Source organism: Rhynchophorus ferrugineus, unplaced genomic scaffold, assembly GCF_030347505.1.
Source record: "Rhynchophorus ferrugineus isolate W39M unplaced genomic scaffold, kcgeb_rfMv2 rfM5, whole genome shotgun sequence".
NCBI classification, from domain to species: Eukaryota; Metazoa; Arthropoda; class Insecta; order Coleoptera; family Curculionidae; genus Rhynchophorus; species Rhynchophorus ferrugineus.
In genome coordinates this window covers 22,234,396-22,254,303 of record NW_027472584.1, presented here as the reverse complement: position 1 = coordinate 22,254,303, position 19,908 = coordinate 22,234,396, and the positions used below count along the sequence as shown (strand labels likewise).

At 31.4% G+C, this 19,908-nt stretch overlaps 2 protein-coding genes across 4 annotated transcripts in view; one reads left to right on the top strand and one right to left on the bottom strand.

Moving 5' to 3' along the window:
• The window catches only part of LOC143197342 (uncharacterized), a 473,239-nt gene extending 453,709 nt beyond the window's left edge, over positions 1 to 19,530 (bottom strand). The window contains exon 1 of one of the 3 annotated variants that reach the window (XM_076405724.1): positions 19,498 to 19,530. The gene's annotated coding sequence lies outside the window, so the exon portion shown is untranslated. Of the gene's footprint in view, positions 1 to 10,588; positions 10,671 to 18,669; positions 18,692 to 19,497 lie in introns of those variants that run through there. The other 2 variants (XM_076405725.1, XM_076405723.1) reach the window with 2 other exon arrangements.
• On the top strand, positions 10,595 to 19,242 carry mon2 (Mon2 homolog, regulator of endosome-to-Golgi trafficking). Its single transcript, XM_076405718.1, has 15 exons — positions 10,595 to 11,038; positions 11,108 to 11,422; positions 11,475 to 11,676; positions 11,736 to 11,902; positions 11,954 to 12,151; positions 12,209 to 12,458; positions 12,516 to 12,660; positions 12,714 to 13,396; positions 13,456 to 13,719; positions 13,771 to 14,119; positions 14,389 to 14,551; positions 14,610 to 16,003; positions 16,057 to 16,479; positions 16,540 to 16,622; positions 18,049 to 19,242. The coding sequence occupies exons 1-15, from the start codon at positions 10,919 to 10,921 to the stop codon at positions 18,219 to 18,221; spliced, it is 4,929 nt and encodes a 1,642-aa protein (XP_076261833.1). The 5' UTR covers positions 10,595 to 10,918; the 3' UTR covers positions 18,222 to 19,242.
• Positions 19,531 to 19,908: the final 378 nt, after the last annotated feature.

Sequence of the window (19,908 nt, the reverse complement as noted above, 5' to 3'; positions counted from 1 at the left end):
GTAACCGGAACCAGGTAAGTGGGGAAAAAGGCACTCTGTTCAAATTTCACTCCATTCAGATACCTAAACCACCACTGTATAAAGCTACAATCTCCGAACTTCCTTTCAATTGCATCATCTCTCCATCAGTTTACTGTATAATGTTATAGAAGCTCTCTTCCGACCTCCTCTCATTTGAATGACTTACCCATTAGTTTACTGTATAATGCTACAGAAACTCTCTTGGAACTTCCTCTCGTTTGGATGACTTATCCATCAGTTTACTGTATAATGTTACAGAAACTGTCTTCGAAATTCACTTCATTTGGATAACCTATTCACCAATTTCACCAGTTTCACAAAAAAAAGCTCTCTGTTTCCCATGACGACCTCTAAAAAGATATTGTCCGATAGTGTACGTTTTTCTGATTACCACAATCCTTATTTCTAAACTGATCGCAGTTTCCGTCCTTCGCATCTATTTAATGGAGAATTTAATAAATTTATAATTCCCAAATTAGTTATATGAAAATATGAAGATATAATGGAATTATAAATATCAAAGTAAATGGTTTTCCATCGGGATTAATCCTACAGGCAACTGATTTAGTGTGGAAGATTGAAACGTAGTCATTAACAAAATTAATTTACCTTTGTATAGGTAGGGCTCTGCCGTTTTAGATTTCTCTCTGCGCTTGTTCAAGATTAAAGTGCTCTATTAGATTGAACAAAATAATTCCTGATCCAATAGTAATGTTAGCAATCGTGTTTATTTGATAAAATGTATCCAGTACAAAATATTAAAGTTACAACTAAGAATGTATAGTATTAATTAAAACCGCTGATTGTAATAATAATATCATTCATAATATTATTATATGATATAACTTATATTATCTATAACACTGTCCAATAAAATAATTAGTAGCTCTAGTTTTTATCCTTTGTTATATTTTTGTATCGTTTTCGTCAAAATCAGCATCATCAGGCCTTCGACAAGGTGTGGCACACTGGACTGCATGTTAAATTGAACAAGCTTTTGTCCCATACGCACTTTCAACTGCTGAAATCGTACCTCACAGACAGACATTTTATTGTCAAACAGGGTGACGAATACACTGACCTACACTCAATACATTCGGGTGTTCCGCAGGACAGTGTTCTTGATCCATTTTGATATATATTGTATACAACTGACCTACCGACCTTAAGAAACACTACTGTTGCAACAAATGCTGACGATACAGCGGTTTTATCATCACACGAGGATCCAATATCAGCCACAAGAAACCTCCAACTTCATCTTAACAAAGTCGAATTGTGGTTGAAAACGTGGCGTATGAAAGTAAATGAGACAAAATCTACCCATGTGAAATTCACCCTTTGTAGAAGAACCTGTCCCTCAGTAAAATAGAATAATCATGAACTTTCGCAAGCAGACAACGTTAAATATCTGGGAATGCATTTCGATCGACGTTTGACATGGAAAAAACATATAGTTACCACGCAAACAGCTTGGGCTTAAACTAAACCAAATGTATTGACTGACAGGGCATAAATCTAAATTATCATTAGATAATAAGGTTTTGCTGTATAAGTCAATACTTAAGCCCATTTGGACCTATGGTATTGAACTGTCGGATACTACTAGTAAATCTAACATAGATATCCTCCAGAGGTTCCAGAATGAAGTGTTGCGAGTCATCGTCGATGCCCTGTTTTACATGTTCAACAAACTGATTCAGTGTGATATCCTCATAGAACCCATAACGAGTGTGATTCGGATTATTGGTGCGAAGTACTCTGAAAGACTATAAGTGCATCCCAATGCACTCACCAAACAGTTAAATGTGCGCGATGATAGTGAAGTGAGTAGGTTCAAACGCAAACTGCCATACGAACTGATTAATAGACACATAGAGTGAGATTTAATAATCTATAGAATAGTTTTTAGAATAAGTTAGAATAGTATCTAGAATAAGATTTAGATTATAAGTTGTACAGTAGATCACTTACTAATGTGATCTACTACATGTCAGGATAGTTATATTATATAACGGAAATCATATAATAATACCTATTGCCCACGGGCAGCTTGTTGACGCTCTAGGAGATTAATTTAAAAAATCAGCATCATGACATGTTGAACACTTGCTGAGTTGTTCTTCCACACTGTTTTCATTTTCTATTTATAACTAAATTTTTGAAATTTGTGAAGGAATTACCAATTCATGTAAACTGTCGAATGATCTACGGTACAAACTATTGATCGTTTTTGATCTTCAGCATATCCCGTAATATAAGAAAACATTAATTGCAACGTATATAGGGATCCCATGACTTTGCATTAGATACGTCAAATTGCTGCAAAGGAAATGTTATTTCACGACAAATGCAACAAATGTTACCCTTAAAAATATCAAAAGAAGATATTCACCACCAATTACGACCAATTCACTCAACTAAATTATTTATATGTTGTCCAAAACTAGATCGAGTTGAACTGGTGGTTTATAAATTTGACTAGTGATTGATGAAAAAATGGCTACCAAACGAATTAACACTTGGAATTGTTTCTTTAATGTTTGAAAAACTGATCAGACTAACAATTTAACGTAAATTTGATTGTGTTTAAAAATAAATAAAGGAAAAATCAACAGTATCGACAAAAGAAGAAGACTTTAACAATAAATATAACAAACTTTAACAGAAATAGTTTGGTAATATAATGCTACGCCACCGACCTTAAGAAACACTACTGTTGCAACAAATGCTGACGATACAGCGGTTTTATCATCACACGAGGATCCAATATCAGCCACAAGAAACCTCCAACTTCATCTTAACAAAGTCGAATTGTGGTTGAAAACGTGGCGTATGAAAGTAAATGAGACAAAATCCACCCATGTGAAATTCACACTTTGTAGAAGAACCTATCCCTCAATAAAATTGAATAATCATGAACTTTCGCAAGCAGACAACGTTAAATATCTGGGAATGCATTTCGATCGACGTTTGACATGGAAAAAACATATAGTTACCACCCAAGCAGCTTGGGCTTAAACTAAACCAAATGTATTGACTGACAGGGTGTAAATCTAAATTATCATTAGATAATAAGGTTTTGCTGTATAAGTCAATACTTAAGCCCATTTGGACCTATGGTATTGAACTGTCGGATACTACTAGCAAATCTAACATAGATATCCTCCAGAGGTTCCAGAATGAAGTGTTGCGAGTCATCGTCGATGCCCTATTTTACGTGTCCAACAAACTGATTCCATAGAACCCATAACGAGTGTGATTCGGATTGTTAGTGCGAAGTACTCTGAAAGACTATTAGTGCATCCCGATGCACTCACCAAATAGTTAAATGTGCGCGATGATAGTGAAGTGCATAGGTTCAAACGTAAACTGCCATACGAAATGATTAATAGACACATAGAGTGAGATTTAATAATCTATAGAATAGTTTTTAGAATAAGTTAGGATAGACCTTAAAATAAGTTAGAATAGTATCTAGAATAAGATTTAGATTATAAATTGTACAGTAGATCACTTACTAATGTGATCTACTACATATCAGGGTAGTTATATTATATAATGGAAATCATCTAGGAGATTAATTAAAAAAATCAGCATCATGTTGTTATTGAACACTTGTTGAGTTGTCTTCCACGCTGTTTTCATTTTCTATTTCTAACTAAATTTTTGAAATTTGGGAAGGAGTTACCAATTCATGTAAACTGTCGAATGATCTTGCAGTACAAACCATTGATCGTTTTTTCAGCATATCCCGTAATATAAGAAAACATTAATTGCAACGTATATATGGATCCCATGACTTTGCATTAGATACGTCAAATTGCTGCAAAGGAAATGTTATTTCACGACAAATGCAACAAATGTTACCCTTAAAAATATCAAAAGAAGATATTCACCACCAATTACGACCAATTCACTCAACTAAATTATTTATATGTTGTCCAAAACTAGATCGAGTTGAACTGGTGATTTATAAATTTGATGAAAAATAGTGATTGATGAAAAAATGGCTACCAAACGAATTAAAACTTGGAATCGTTTCTTTAATGTTTGAAAAACTGATCAGACTAACAATTTAACGTAAATTTGATTGTGTGTAAAAATAAAAAAAGGAAAAATCAACAGTATCGACAAAAGAAGAAGACTTTAACAATAAATATAACAAACTTTAACAGAAATAGTTTGGTAATATAATGTTACGCCACTGAAATGCGAATGTAAAAGTCATGTAAATTGACAGTTGGAGGCAATTACACGATATAAAAGTACACCGTAACAATGATGTTTAGCAGGACGAAAATATCGTCGGTGCCGCACATCTACAGGCGTCAGCAGGATGAATTAGGGTGAAGTGTTAGCGGTCAACAAAAGACATTAGCGGTTTCCAGAAAGCCATATGTTACACCGAACGATTAATTTATAGTTTTATATTAGCAAAATAGATAGATGGTCAATATGGTTTCGGCTACCAGCAGCTTCTATTAATTAGTCATCGCATGTGAAGCAGTATCCAATAATTAATGTCAATTAATTCCAGTAATTAGGTTCAACATTGCAACCCTGTTAGGGTGACATTGCTACATACCCATTATTTAGTAACGTATACGTTCACCACCCTTATACGGTAGAAAACGAAGGAATCAAAAGCCTCTGTTTTCATTATTTCCTAGTCTTGCAATCAATTTTATCAATTACATTGTTTTTTATTAATAATAATGATTATATTGTCCAAAAATTATTAATTATTATTACATGCTCCCTTAAATAGAGAAACTTAAGAAATAACACAGCAAATAAGTTCAATTGGATGTCAACATTGGTCGTCAAATTAGTAAAAAAAAATTCTTGATTGTTTTTGTCATGTTGAAATTTGCAAAATAAAGGTAAATTATCTTCAGCATAAAGGAACTAATTTCGTACAAACTATTTCTTAAAAGTATATAATATCTGTAGGATATAGAGTTTTAAGAAAAAGAGGCATTTTTCTATTTTAAAATTTTAATTCGCGCCAAGAAAACTCTTATTTTGTATGGTTCAAAAATTTTGTTGTATATAGTTTATTTATTCTTGTATTGTCCATATTTTGATTACACATGTTAGGTAGTACTGGATAAATCGTTTGTGGTAATTGTTTTTGTCATTTCCAAAATAAAGGTAAAAGGTTCTTAACATAGAGCAACTAATTTCGTATTAACTATTTCTTAAAAATATATAATTTTGTAAGATATATAAGGATATATAAGGGTTTTGAGAAAGATAAGCTTTTTTCTCTTTTAAAATTTTAATTCGCGCCAAGAGAACTCTATTTTGTATGGTCAAAAATTTTGTTGTATATAGTTTAATTATTCTTGTATTGTCCATATTTTGATTACACATATTGGGTAGTACTGGATAAATCGTAGATTTGTGAATATTGTCATATTGTCATATTACATTTCCCCATCTTGCTACCATTTTCATTAACTATATTGTTTTATTTAATAACAAAGATTATGTCGTCCAAAAATTGTTAATAATTATTATATACGATCTTAGATAGGCAAACTTTAAAAAATCAAGAATAATTATTATCTGAATAACTGGATGAAAATATGGGTGGTCGTATTACTGAGGAAATGTTCTTTATAATTTTTGTCATTTCTAAAATAAAGGTAAAAGGTCCTTAACATAGAGCAACTAATTTCGTATTAACTATTTCTTAAAAATATATAATTTTTGTAAGATATATAAGGATATATAAGGGTTTTAAGAAAGATAAGCTTTCTTCTAATTTAAAATTTTAATTCGCGCCAAGAGAACTCTATTTTGTATGGTTAAAAATTTTGTTGTATATAGTTTAATTATTCTTGTATTATCCATATTTTGATTACACATGTTGGGTAGTACTGGATAAATCGTAGATTTGTGAATATTGTCATATTGTCATATTACATTTCCCCATCTTGCTACCATTTTCATTAACTATATTGTTTTATTTAATAACAACGATTATGTTGTCCAAAAATTGTTAATAATTATTATATACTGTCTTAAATAGGCAAACTTTAAAAAATCAAGAATAACTATTATCTGAATAACTGAATGTAAATATGGGTGGTTATGTTAGTGAGGAAATGTTCTTTATTGTTTTTGTCATTTCTAAAATAAAGGTAAAAGGTCCTTAACAGAGAGCAACTAATTTCGTATTAACTATTTCTTAAAAATATAAAATTTTTGTAAGATATATAAGGATATATAAGGGTTTTAAGAAAAATAAGCTTTCTTCTATTTTAAAATTTTAATTCGCGCCAAGAGAACTCCATTTTGTATGGTTAAAAATTTTGTTGTATATAGTTTAATTATTCTTGTATTATCCATATTTTGATTACACATGTTGGGTAGTACTGGATAAATCGTAGATTTGTGAATATTGTCATATTGTCATATTACATTTCCCCATCTTGCTACCATTTTCATTAACTATATTGTTTTATTTAATAACAACGATTATGTTGTCCAAAAATTGTTAATAATTATTATATACTGTCTTAAATAGGCAAACTTTAAAAAATCAAGAATAACTATTATCTGAATAACTGAATGTAAATATGGGTAGTTATGTTAGTGAGGAAATGTTCTTTATTGTTTTTGTCATTTCTAAAATAAAGGTAAAAGGTCCTTAATAGAGAGCAACTAATTTCGTATTAACTATTTCTTAAAAATATAAAATTTTTGTAAGATATATAAGGATATATAAGGGTTTTAAGAAAGATAAGCTTTCTTCTATTTTAAAATTTTAATTCCCGTCAAGAGAACTCTATTTTGTATGGTTAAAAATTTTGTTGTATATAGTTTATTTATTCTTGTATTGTTCATATTTTGATTACACATGTTAGGTAGTACTGGATAAATCGTAGATTCGTGAATATTGCCATATTGTCATATTACATTTCCCAATCTTGCTACCATTTTCATTAACTATATTGTTTTATTTAATAACAAAGATTATGTTGTCCAAAAATTGTTAATAATTATTATATACTGTCTTAAATAAGCAAACTTTAAAAAATCAAGAATAATGATTATCTGAATAACTGGATGGAAATATGGGTGGTCATGTTAGTGAGGAAATGTTCTTTATTGTTTTTGTCATTTCTAAAATAAAGGTAAAAGGTCCTTAACATAGAGCAACTAATTTCGTATTAACTATTTCTTAAAAATATATAATTTTGTAAGATATATAAGGATATATAAGGGTTTTGAGAAAGATAAGCTTTTTTCTCTTTTAAAATTTTAATTCGCGCCAAGAGAACTCTATTTTGTATAGTTAAAAATTGTGTTGTATATAGTTTATTTATTCTTGTATTGTCCATATTTTGATTACAAATGTTGGGTAGTACTGGATAAATCGTAGATTCGTGAATATTGCCATATTGTCATATTACATTTCCCAATCTTGCTACCATTTTCATTAACTATATTGTTTTATTTAATAACAAAGATTATGTTGTCCAAAAATTGTTAATAATTATTATATACTGTCTTAAATAAGCAAACTTTAAAAAATCAAGAATAATGATTATCTGAATAACTGGATGGAAATATGGGTGGTCATGTTAGTGAGGAAATGTTCTTTATTGTTTTTGTCATTTCTAAAATAAAGGTAAAAGGTCCTTAACATAGAGCAACTAATTTCGTATTAACTATTTCTTAAAAATATATAATTTTGTAAGATATATAAGGATATATAAGGGTTTTGAGAAAGATAAGCTTTTTTCTCTTTTAAAATTTTAATTCGCGCCAAGAGAACTCTATTTTGTATGGTTAAAAATGTTGTTGTATATAGTTTATTTATTCTTGTATTGTCCATATTTTGATTACAAATGTTGGGTAGTACTGGATAAATCGTAGATTTGTGAATATTGTCATATTGTCATATTACATTTCCCCATCTTGCTACCATTTTCATTAACTATATTGTTTTATTTAATAACAAAGATTATGTTGTCCAAAAATTGTTAATAATTATTATATACTGTCTTAAATAAGCAAACTTTAAAAAATCAAGAATAATGATTATCTGAATAACTGGATGGAAATATGGGTGGTCATGTTAGTGAGGAAATGTTCTTTATTGTTTTTGTCATTTCTAAAATAAAGGTAAAAGGTCCTTAACATAGAGCAACTAATTTCGTATTAACTATTTCTTAAAAATATATAATTTTGTAAGATATATAAGGATATATAAGGGTTTTGAGAAAGATAAGCTTTTTTCTCTTTTAAAATTTTAATTCGCGCCAAGAGAACTCTATTTTGTATGGTTAAAAATTCTGTTGTATATAGTTTATTTATTCTTGTAGTGTCCATATTTTGATTACACATGTTAGGTAGTACTGGATAAATCGTAGATTCGTGAATATTGCCATATTGTCATATTACATTTCCCAATCTTGCTACCATTTTCATTAACTATATTGTTTTATTTAATAACAAAGATTATGTTGTCCAAAAATTGTTAATAATTATTATATACTGTCTTAAATAAGCAAACTTTAAAAAATCAAGAATAATTATTATCTGAATAGTTAGATGGAAATATGAGTGGTCATGTTAGTGAGGAAATGTTCTTTATTGTTTTTGTCACTTCCAAAATAAAGGTAAAAGGTCCTTAACATAGAGCAACTAATTTCGTATTAACTATTTCTTAAAAATATATAATTTTTGTGAGATATATAAGGATATATAAGGGTTTTAAGAAAGATAGGCTTTTTTCTATTTTAAGATTTTAATTCGCGCCAAAAGGAGCTCCATCTTGTAAGGTTAAGAATTTTTTATTTATAATTTATTTATTCTTGTACTGTTCTTATTTTGACTATACATGTTAGGGCAGTAACAGATAAGTTAACGGTTTGTCAATAATGTCGAAAAAACTATTATAATACTTTTCAATGAAATTCGCTAAAAGATCCTGGATGTGGCAAACACTTATATAAAAAATAAAATGACTACTTAATATTCCGAATAAAATCAAACCATTATTATTGACATTTGAACATTTTTAAAAACAATGGACCAGAATTAATTTCAAAAATATTTAATTTTGTGCGTGCAAAACGCAATCGACAATGTTAAATGTGGGTAATTTAACAATAATATACCGTCGAATTAAAAAACAAAAAAAAGGAACGGAAAAGAATAACAAATGTCAGGTAAATTGCATCAATTTATATATGTCCATGGGCATTCCCCATGGCAATTCGAACGTTTTGGGTCATTCATTGACAAATTCCATAAAATGAGAGACAATTAAAATAGAAGAGCCACCGAAATAAGCGTAGGGTGCCGTGTACCGTGTAGCTCGTTAAATATTCCCCGATATTAATAACTTTTGTTTTGATTATTAATTCGACATTTCGCACAGTAGGCCTTGCATTGTATCAGAAATAGCCCTATTGTTTCAACATGCTCCTGTTAATATTGTAATAAGGGGACATCCTACTAGTTCGGCTTGTGCCCAGCCCTATATGTATAGATTGATTATTCCGCTGCATAAGCTTTTAGATATGACCTAAGGTAAAACAATTCATCGGACTAGTCATGTTACACACAATATGACAACCTTTGTGGATATGTCACGTCCATTAATATTATGTAATTCTAACTGACACATAGCTAATGTTACACGTACGGACTTTTCGTTATATTTGACAGTTCTACGATATCAAATATAAGGAATAAAATAAAAACGCTTAAAATTAATATAATTACGAATACATTATTTAATATTTATATCAAATATGAAATAAATTTGAATAATATTCAAGACGAGAAAAGTCGTAAAACCAAAATCGATCGCTAATCATCAATCATTCGAAAATTAAGGACATATCAAAGCAAATGGAGGGTAGCTTCTAGGTGTATCATTTATTCTGAAGGAAGTATAGATTTCTCTCAAGGGATGGGACCATTTTTTGTCGTTTTACATTAAGATATTAAATATGGGGGTCTGAGATTTATTGGCTTTGTATTCAAATCAGTACAAAAAATTTTATAGATTGTTATATGTTTATCTGTTTATGCTTTTTATATCTATTTACGACATACGTCTATATTGGCAAATTGTTGGCATCTGAAAATAGATGTGAAAATACTAAACAAATAAAATTATTATATATTATTTTATGTTCAATAACCCATTGATAAATAATAAAACTATAATGAACAATAAACCAAAAAAATAAAGAATAGGTAGATGCTGCCCTCTCTACGCACATATACACACTAACTATTATAGTTGAATTAAATTGCAGTATGTTGCCATCTATTGAAGAAAGTTATAGTTGGAAATAATAAAATTTCTACAATCTTATTTCAAGAAATATTTTGGTTTGACTATTTGATTTTTACATGTACATATTTAAATTTGAATTAGTATTCTAATGTGTGCGATTGCGGATATTCATTCAAAAATCGGTATTTTAAAATTATTGTTACTATGTCTTAGTCATGATATACAAAATATCGTATAACATATTCTCAAAAAAATATTCGTTTTATAAACGCTTATAAATATATAAAAACTTACCTATTAGATAATATAAAGAAGAGTTCTGGGAGTGGCGAAGTGGGGATATTTGAGGTTAACGAACGACGCTAACTTCATTATTGTGTTTTATTTTAGATTTATCAAATTGATGAAAACGCCGATTTTTCGTAAAATGGCATGTTTTGGTTATTTAAAAACTGTATGTGTTTTTGTTCGTGGGATCTAAATACAATGAGTGCGGTTTAATGAAACATTAAGCTTTAGAATTATTTATATTGTTAAGTGACAATTTGACAGGTGCCAGCTCACCTCATTATTTGTATCAATACGTGTAATTATAATCAAAATTTAAATAATTTTTAATAAGAAATGGCTTTTGATGGAGGTACAACTAATGTGGAGTTAAGACAAGCTCTGATAGAGAGTCTTCAAGCTGATTTTAAAAATCTGGCTTCTGAATCAAAGAAGAAATATCCACAAGTTAAAGAGGTAAACATATACAATGTTTTAGATTTATAATTGTTATTTACGTATTATTTGGTTTTCTTTCTAACTTAGGCTTCGGAAGAAGCTATCTCCAAATTAAAGAATGCTGGTTCTTCACCACAACCCAATACATTTTATCTTATAAATCAAATTATTTATCCCATCTCACAAGGTTGTGAAACCAAAGATGTTAAACTTATTAAGGTTTGTTTGCAAATAATGCAAAAGCTCATAATTAATAAACTGATTGACCAAAAAGGAGCTGTTTATATAACAGATGCCCTTTGGTCATTAATGGAATCTGGAATTGAAGAAGTAAGGATATTGCAATCAGTTTTATTACTCTTAACAATAAACACTGTAGTTCATGGAGAAACATTAGCTAGAGTATGTATTGCTTTCATAAAACTGAGTTGGATTTTTGAATATTCTTTTTTAGGCTCTTGTTTTGTGCTTCCGATTACATTTTGCAAAAAATTCTACAACTATTAATACAGCAGGGGCTACAGTTCGACAATTAGTTTATCTAGTGTTTGAGCGTGTTGTGACTGAGGATCAAAAACTATCTAAGCTCGATAGACCTCAGAAAACACCAGTTAACTTTGAAGAACTAAAAACTCCTAGTGGTACACCACCTAAAGGTTTCAATTTAATTAATAGTTGTTTTTTCAGTTGTGTCACAGCGATTATTACATTTTAGGGCTACCACCTTGTGCCGGAGATGCATATCTTTTATTTCAAGATCTAGTACAATTAGTAAATGCTGATCAGCCATACTGGTTAATAGGTATGACAGAAATGACTAGAACATTTGGATTGGCTTTATTAGAATCAGTTTTAACACAATTTTATGCTGTTTTTTATAAGGTTTGTTGTTACTTGCCTGTAAATTATATTACTAAATAATGTTTGTTATAGTTCCCTGAATTTAGCTTCTTATTAAAAGAAAGGGTTTGTGCCTTAGTAATCAAACTCTTTTCGCCTAATATAAAATATAGGAGTAATATGCCTAACAGTGTGCAGCAAGCAACATCCTTTGAAAAACCTTATTTTCCTATTAGTATGAGACTTTTAAAAGTTGTATCCATACTCATACAAAAGTACCATAGTTTATTGGTGAGAATGTCTTTATATATAGTAGTATATGGTATTTTAAATATCTATCGTTTATAGGTAACTGAATGTGAGATATTTCTTTCACTTATTGTGAAATTCTTGGATCCTGATAAACCTACATGGCAAAGATCATTAGCTTTAGAAGTATTACATAAAATGACAATACAGCCGGAACTGCTAGTATCATTCTGCAAATGTTATGATCTGAATAAGCACACTACTAGTATATTTCAGGATATTGTTAATTCTCTAGGTGCTTATGTCCAGTCTCTTTTTGTTAGCCAACAATTACATATGGGTACTGCAAGTATGTGTTATTCGTACCAGCAGTGTTTATATTTAAGTTAATGTTCTGAATTTTTAGTGCCAGTAACACAAACCCAGCCACCTGTATTTTTAGCAGGCTTACCAGCTGGACCAGGTATCTCTCCACAACCGGGTTTTCTTCTTAGAGGTGTATGGCTAACCCTTGTCACTACATTTCCTACAGGCCAAACAAAATCAACTTAGTATGTGTTGTATGCAATAATAAATGAGCTTCTTTTAATAAATATTTTTCCAGCTTAGAGATGGTTGATAAAGTTGAGCCACCCATTGTTCCTGATGGATATGGAATATCTGTTGCTTATGCTTGCTTAATGGAAATCATTCGTTCCCTTCAGATCACTATAAGTCCTCAGAAACAACCTGATGCCACAGATGAGCCGGTTGAAAAGAATGAAAATAGTAAAGAATTGAATTGTCAGCTGATAAATTCAAGCTGGTGTGGATTACTTTCGGCCCTCAGTCCTTTGGTTGATGGCAGTACTGATGAATCTATCACAGAGAGTATTTTGAAATCGATGCAAACTTACACGTCTCTTTGTGGTCTCTTAGATTTGCATACTCCTAGAGATGCTTTCATTACAGCTATTTGCAAATCTTCCTTACCACCACATTATGCATTAACCGTGTTAAATACTGTTACTTCTGGTATTACTTTAAGACAGGGACAAGTAGGAGAGGTTCATAATGTTTTAATGCAATATGGTGAAAATGACTTTCGACAACAGGTAGTAGCAGTTGGTACACCATTACCAACATCATCCGTACCTGCTGGAACACAACAAGGACCAGTTATGCTGACATCCAAGAATCTACAATCGATGAGAGCTCTATTAAGTTTGGCTCATTGTCACGGAAGTATACTGGGCACATCTTGGCATTTAGTTTTAACTACATTGCAACATTTAGTTTGGATTTTGGGTACAAATCTATTCGTTATTAAACTCAATATTGATGTTGATTATCATCCTTATATACAGGTCTCAAACCTTCAACTGGAGGCAGTTTAAAAGCTGGAAGAACATCTTCCGACACCAATGCAGTAATAACAACATCTGTAATGGCCGATTTACCAGTATTATCTGCTATGCTAAGCAGGTTATTCGAGTCAAGTCAGTTTCTTGATGATGTTGCATTACATCATTTAATTAATGCTTTATGCAAACTTTCACAAGAAGCTATGGAGTTGGCGTATTCTAATAGAGAACCTTCATTATTTGCTGTTGCTAAACTGCTAGAAACAGGTGGGTTTGATTTACTATGAATTAGTTCTTTTCTAATGGATGTATATTTAGGTTTAGTTAACATGTCACGTATAGAAGTTCTCTGGAGGCCTTTGACAAATCATTTATTGGAAGTGTGTCATCATCCTCATATTAGAATGAGAGAATGGGGTGTTGAAGCTGTTACTTATCTGGTGAAATCAGCACTGCACTATAAACATGCCATTCCCTTAAAGGAAAATCAAAAACTTCAGACTCTTCTTCTGGGGCCATTATATGAGTTGTCTTCGGTGCCACATGGGGATGTTAGGCAGAGGCAGTTGGAATGTGTTCTTCAAATTTTGCATACAAATGGTGAAACTTTGTCACATGGTTGGCCTTTGATTCTTGGAATTATCGGAGCCGTCAATGATCAGCACGGGTAAATATAAAATAAAATTACTCATTTATATACAGGGTGTTCATTGAGAAAGCTGATATTTTAAATTTGGATGGTGTGACAATGGTTAATATGCTGACAGTGGACACACTGTAATAAAATATCGAATCAGCTTGATACATATTGCAAAACCAATTTGAAATATATTGAATCTGGAATATACTTGAATGGACCAGAACTAATTAATTTTAATTTATCGTAACAATATTCCAATTGCTTTTCCATCCTAGTAAATATTAAATTTGTTTCAGTGAAAATTTGATAAGGATAGCATTTCAATGTCTGCAGTTGGTTATAACAGATTTTCTTCCCGTGATGCCATGGAGGTGTTTACCTCAGTGTGTTGATACGGTTGCCAAGTTTGGTTGTCAGACTCAAGAACTTAACATATCCCTTACATCTGTAGGTTTAATGGTACGTTTAATTTTATATTTTGCTTATATATTTTTCAAAAACAATTATGATTTTCCAGTGGAATATATCAGATTATTTTCATCAAAATCAAGGTAAATTAAACCAAACCTTAACTGATGATACTACAGTTCTACCTGATTTTCCCGGTACTGTAGACATGCCCAGTTTTGACAAACTTTGGATGTGTTTATACAAGAGATTAGGAGAACTTTGTGTCGATAGTAGACCAGCAGTAAGAAAATCTGCCGGTCAGACATTGTTTTCTACAATATCTGCTCATGGTGGTTTATTGAAGCAATCTACCTGGCAGGTGATGATATGGCAAGTTCTATTTCCACTCTTAGATAAAGTAAAGCGCTTGTCAAATTCGGCAAGTAGCGAAAAAGTTGATGCTGGAGGTAATATCCTGATACATCATTCAAGGAATACGGCACAAAAACAATGGGCGGAAACTCAAGTTCTTACGTTATCAGGAGTAGCGAGAGTTTTCAACACGAAAAGACAACTTTTACAAGCGCTAGGAGATTTTCCGAGAGCATGGTCGATTCTATTAGAATTCATCGAAAACGCAGCTTTAAGCAAAAATAACGAAGTCAGTATCGCAGCTCTAAAATCATTTCAAGAGATTCTGTTCTTAAGTAAAACCCAGAGTAGTGATAATAAAGCCGTCTCTGATGATAAAGAAATTTGGACTGTAGCTTGGAAAATATGGCTAAAAATTGGAACCGATGTAACCGTACCTCTTAAGGGTATCGAAAACCAGAATAGTGAAGATTTCTTCTTGCCCAGCCAGACGTTTTTAACAGCATTGGTTCAAATATTTCCTAGCGTTTTTCATCATTTAAAAGGAAGTTTTACTCTGGAAGACCTAAATCAGTTGGGGGTTGTTTTAACCAACGCTGTTTGCGTTCCAGTTTTTGGAGAGACAACTCCTTACATTATATCGGTATCATCTGATGTAACTTTAACGCCTTTACATGATGGCGTTCTTCACGCTATGGATTTATTACAAAAAGAAGCCCTGCAAAGAAATAATGGAGAAATGATACCGGAAATATTCAGATTATTACTCGTATTCTCCAAATTTACTTGTTCTACACCTAGTTACACGAAAATGGAAAATAGGCACACTAAGGTATCAGATTGGGTTACAATGAATTACATTCCATTTGGAGAAAAAGCAACAAATATGGTAGTTTCGCTCTATGAAAAAACAGCTGATACTAGTGACGTAATTAATGGAAATATTTTGAAAGAAATTATTGGAACACTTCATACGCCTCTTGCCTTGAAGTATAACTGTGTATCAAATAGTGTATGGAAATTAGCTGCCAGTAGTTTAATAGCAGTTTTAAAAGTAGGTTTGAAAGTAGCGAGATCCCATGGGAATCAGTTCTCTAATATGTGGACTGAATTAGCAGAGACACTTAATGATTTCCTATTTCCTAGCAAGTAAGTGGATAAAATTTAGTTATAAAACATTCTAGCGTACTCTTTTTGCGCAGCTGTTCACCAAATCCAGGAGAGAAAGGTTTGGATGAGATGGTATCTGATGAACAAACCGATTGCCAAATTATTGAACTTTTAAGAACCGAAGTTTTACCTTATTCAAATAGCATACCTAAAGAATTTATTATGCAAGTTGTAATACTCCTTAATAGAGGCTCGATACATTCAGCGACCAATGTTAAAAGTGATGGAGACGTTGAATTAACTTTAAGAGAAGATTTTGCCAAAACTTGCTTTGAGACTTTATTGCAATTTTCGCTTATTGACGGTGACTATAATAACCTTGTCATCAATAACGACGAAAAAGGTAATGGATTAGCGGGACAATTAGCTGTAACTTCACTCTTACATCGTTTCGAAGAGGTACTTAAAAAGTACATAGAAGATGAAAAGTTAAGCGGTAAATGCCCATTACCTAGGTAAATAAAAGCAGATTATATAATAGAGCATTATAAGTGCTAATTGATGTTTTCATCCAGATATAGGCTTTCAGAAATCTCGTTTGTATTAAAGGCGTTAACAACTTTAGTAATATCCATGAAAAAATCAACCGCAGTTAAAGGTAAGTGTCTTTTTTAAATATAAGGTACATTAGGTGTATGAGTAGGTCAGTTGTTATAATAGACAGGGGAAAAAGTATTTTCTGTTTTTTTTTCAATGATTCTCAAAACGAATTTATTCATATACCACTAAACAAGCAAAAAAACACATAGACTGAAGTCCCGGGTCTAAGACATATATTTTTATTGCATTAATCACTTTTTCATTTAGTACTAACCTTCAAAAGAAAGCTGTTAAAATTTCATGATATTCCTCTCATAAGTTTGTGAATTATTGTGCTAAGAGTGACAGTACTTTTGTTATTTTCAAAACAATGGATCAAAAACAATTTTGTGTTTTAATTTTACACTGATTCTTGGTGGGAAAAAATACCGTTCAAGCGAAGCAATGGCTAGAAACATGTTATAAGGACTCCGCTCCATCAGAAACAACAATAAAACGTTGGTGTGCTGACTTCAAACGTGGTCGTACAGACACGGATGATGCAGAACGCAGTGGACGTCCAAATGAGGTGATAACACCAGAAAACTCAGAAAATCGTTTTGAATGATCGAAAAGATAATCAAAACAACGTGTTGGTTTTATATTGCATGATAATTTGACTGTTCTGAAAGTTCTGTTCAAAGTGGGTGCCGTGAATACTCACTGTTGACCAAAAACAAGGACGCGTTGATGATTATGAGCTGTATTTGGCCATTTTTAAACGTAACAAACCGTAATTTTTGCATCGATATGTCGACACGGATACATCACTTCACTCCAGAATCGAAATAATCGTCATGGACAATGCTTTAATGTGGCATTTAAAATTAAAAAATCCCCAAATCCAGCACGCCATTTGCAAAGGAAATGGCGTGTAAAGCCTATTATTTCCTCTACTCTGCAGAAAAAGCAGTCCCAATCCCACAGAAACCGACTCTATATAAAATGCTAGTCCGTCCAATCTGCCTCAATGGAGCACAAGTGTGGTACAGGTATGTCTCGGAGGGACAACTTGAACTGCTCCAAGTGTTCCAATCCAAAAAAGTCCGTGCATTACTGAGAGCCCCATAGTTATAAGGAACGTCAACACACCTCGAATCAGGCATCCCGTTTGTGAAAAATTTCATAAACATGCTCAGTGTGAGGTTCTCCATAGGAACCTTAGAACACGATAACACCTTAATAAAATCCCTACCTGTCCACAAACCCCGGTAGTAAACAAACTACGGCAGTCCCAGTCGTAACCCCAGGGTCTCTGTCGCCGGCAAAACAAACATATCCCGAACCTGAAGCGACATCAGCCGAAGACCATTTGGTTCTAGCTAGTCAATTTAGAAAACGAAAAAAAAATTTTTTTAAAAATCTGAATTCGAACTATATTTGATAACTTAAAAGGAAAGTTTGATATAAGATTAGCTATTGATTTTCTTAATACTCTTTTACAGATGACAATAAAGCTTGGGAACAGTTAATATCCTTATATCCTTATTTAGTAGAATGTACAACCACGACATCTACGCAAGTATCTCGACCGTTGCGAGAGGCCCTTTTACAATTCTGTGATTTACTTCAACCTCCGCGTAGTAAAACTAACATCGTTAAAAATTCGGTTATCTAATAAGAATATGACGTTGAAGATTCAGCTTGATTTTATTGTAAAAAAACTACAATGTGCAAAGCAATAGAAATTACAAAAAACGTTGATAAAAAAGCCTAATATGTTTTAAAACGATTACTTCTATTTATTGATTTGCATGTAGATTATGTTACTATGCATGCCGTATATGTACCTGTACCAAAAAGATGTCATATCCATAGATATAAATCGAAGCCAACTGAATTTTATTTAACGAAAGCTTGAGATTTAAATCTGTGATACATAAATACATATGCAGTGTGATGTGCAGCAGATTTAGATCGATTAATATTTAGATAGCTGCGAATAGTTTAATTTATTGGTTAGTTCAAAGGGAATTTAATAATATATATTTTTCATACATAAGATGTCTGTATATTTTGAACAAAAACGTATATAATCAAAACGCTAAATATATTTATATACTTACATAAAATATTCCCACAGACTTTCCTTTCACCATGCTCACAACTTTCCCATAACTTATCTAAATTTATTTATTTTCCTATTGTTATATACTCTTGTATTTATAGCATTCCTGACTGATATTTTGTATCCATACCAGATTTCTTTTTCGATTAAAACAGATTTAATATCCCTTTTTCAAAAATTCAAATCCTAGTGGGTTATGGAATATATCCAGTCAAAAAAAAAAAGAAATATAATTCATGTTGAACAAATGCAGAGCGCACTGATAATGGGAGAAGTACAAGTCAAATGTATATTATAGATAGTCTATTTAAATGAAATAAATGTTCGAAATAATCAGAATTCTTTTGTATGTAAAAAATATTTGAACTACAATAATACGACTTTTTCTCTAAGTATTATTATTGATTTTAATGCTTTTAGTTTTTTATTTGTTACGAATTTTTTTTCGATTGTCTGTAAAAATGTGATTATTAGTACTAAGCACTGTTGATTTGTTTATAAAATTTGTTATTTGTAAATTTTAGGTTTCTTATAACATTCTTAGAATACAAATATATTAATATATAATACATTTTGTTGTCTTTTTTATTTACTATACAGTTCAATTTACTCTAGATTCTACTTGCTATTATATATGGTCATTTCTAAATAATTAATTAAACAATATTATCTTATGGTTGAAAGCCCAATTTAAATAGCTTTAAACTTTAGGTTAGTGAACGACCAACAAAGTAGAAGTTATTTAACACCCCTTTTCATAAAAAAATGTTTTCGATCTATTTAAGAGAAGAAATGTTTCTCAAAAGAAAATGAAAACTGTACTTACAAATATATTCGATGAACAAGAGAGAGCTCACCACAGGGTTCTGTGTAATAGAGTTATCACTTACTACTGGTGTTTTTAGAGTTGCCTACTGGCCTTAGGAATATAGGGATTGATAATTTCTCTCAGAATTAGAAGATATCTTTTATTAGTGCTCGGGTTTGCCTTGTCAATTTTTTTTAATTTTGTCATTATCAGATCAGTTACCTCTAGTTTTTAAGGTGATCTCTGAAAGTTTCCCAGTGGCGCAATAGATGGCGCTGATCGAAAATTCAATATAATGTTTCATAATCCTTTTTTAATAAGTAGCTGTATAAAATGGATTAGAATTCTGTTTACTTAGTTGTTGGTTAGTGGTTGCGGCCTATATATGGCGCTCTAACTGTATATTCTGTTAATAACAGTTATTCAAAT